The sequence below is a fragment of the Penicillium odoratum genome, assembly GCF_028828045.1.
Source record: "Penicillium odoratum strain IBT 22623 chromosome Unknown utg000001l_segment0_segment0, whole genome shotgun sequence".
NCBI lineage: Eukaryota > Fungi > Ascomycota > Eurotiomycetes > Eurotiales > Aspergillaceae > Penicillium > Penicillium odoratum.
The window spans coordinates 4771610-4773173 of record NW_026643143.1 but is presented as its reverse complement, the minus strand read 5'-3'; the positions used below and the strand labels follow the sequence as shown (position 1 = coordinate 4773173).

The 1564-nt window shown below is 45.1% G+C and overlaps 1 protein-coding gene across 1 annotated transcript; it reads left to right on the top strand.

Moving 5' to 3' along the window:
- Positions 1-609: 609 nt before the first annotated feature.
- On the top strand, positions 610-1200 carry N7520_001729 (uncharacterized protein; the record flags this gene model as incomplete). The annotated part of the gene is made up of 1 exon (XM_057135664.1): positions 610-1200. One exon carries the CDS (start codon positions 610-612, stop codon positions 1198-1200), a length of 591 nt encoding a protein of 196 aa, XP_057001600.1.
- Positions 1201-1564: the final 364 nt, after the last annotated feature.

Here is a 1564-nt window from a genome sequence, read left to right as displayed (position 1 = left end):
ACCAGGGCACATCGACTATGGCGAAACACTTAAAAACTACAGATTGTCAAAGGGCCGCAGCAGGAAGACGGGATACTGAGATCACAGGGTTTCTCAAGAAAGGAGTAAGTTCTTAAGAGATAAGTTTTTGTTCTTAAGAGATAAGTTTTTGTGCACAAAAGATCAAACTAACACTTTAATTAACTAGCAACAAATACCAACGACCATCCCATTCTTAGAATCAGACTGGTATGATGAGATCCTACAATTTCTCACCCTTAACCGTCTCCCTTTCAGTCTTGTCGAGCACCCAACCTTCGCTAGCCTTATCCATAAGGCTCGCTCTGCACCCGTACCTCCACGAATCCCATCCGCCAATATAGTCCGCCGGCGACTAAAGGATAGGGTTACAGATCGCCAAAAGACAATCCTTCGACTCCTACAGTGGTGTCTCACAAGTATTTGACCTCGGGTACTTTGAAGTCTGACCGCCTTCGCAGACCGCCTGCTATTTTAGTATGCATAATTTCTCACCGCGTCCCACCACGCTCGCATATACAGTATTATAACGTAGATTTGACGCGTCTTGCCCCATATTAGCACCTTTAATATAATAATTACCTAGTAATTATGCCTCCCATACGTGGCAAGCGAGGTCCAGAGCTTGATTGTCTTACCAGAGCTAAAATATGTGAACTCCATGCCACTAATGGATGGGGTGCAACAACTATCAAAAAGAAGCGATTCCCGGATATTCCACGCTCTACCATTCAATATACGCTTACACAAGAGTCAAAGCGTCAAAAGCAGGAGTCATTACCGCGTCCAGGTGCTCCAAGAAAGCTCACAGAGAACGACCGTGACCATATTTATGAGACTATCCAACAAAACCCGTCAATTTTGATCCAAGACCTTCTTTCAGAGGTCGATAATAAGGTTAAACGCAACTCAATTTGGCGTCTTACGCACGAGATGGGCCTTCGAAAGTGGCGGAAGATGCAACGGCCTACTTTAACGCCTCAACATGCTGCAAAACGTCTTGTGTGGGCTCAACGATATGAGCACTTTACTTCCGAGGATTGGGCTCGAGTTTATTGGTCAGATGAGTGTACTGTTGAGCGTGGCATTGGTCAACGGCAAGAATGGACCTTTACTCGTCCAAAAAATCAGCTTTGGGAGCATCCAAAAGAAGGTCGTCAAGTTCAAATGATTCTGTTGTAGTTCAGGGGTATATCGTGTAATATTTATTCAGAGGGAAACATGAGGCTATATATACAACGAGAAGATCAAGTTGATTTCCAATCAACTTGGTTCTTCGTATACATACTTCGGGATTAATTCCGATGGTTCGGCTTGGTTCCTGACTGCACCAGCCTCATATCACAACATTCCCCCTCAGTATCGTATTGCTGGCAATGACGATACTGGATTTAAGCTGAGCAGGCAGGCCTCGGTAAAACCACTCAAAAAAACCTCCATGGGAAAAGAAAGTGGAAAGAGCGCCTGTGCTGTCATGCATGTTGCTTTGGAGTCTCTGAGGCGTCGACTCCTAGGAGACTACAAAACTTGGCAAAGGCCGTAGGTC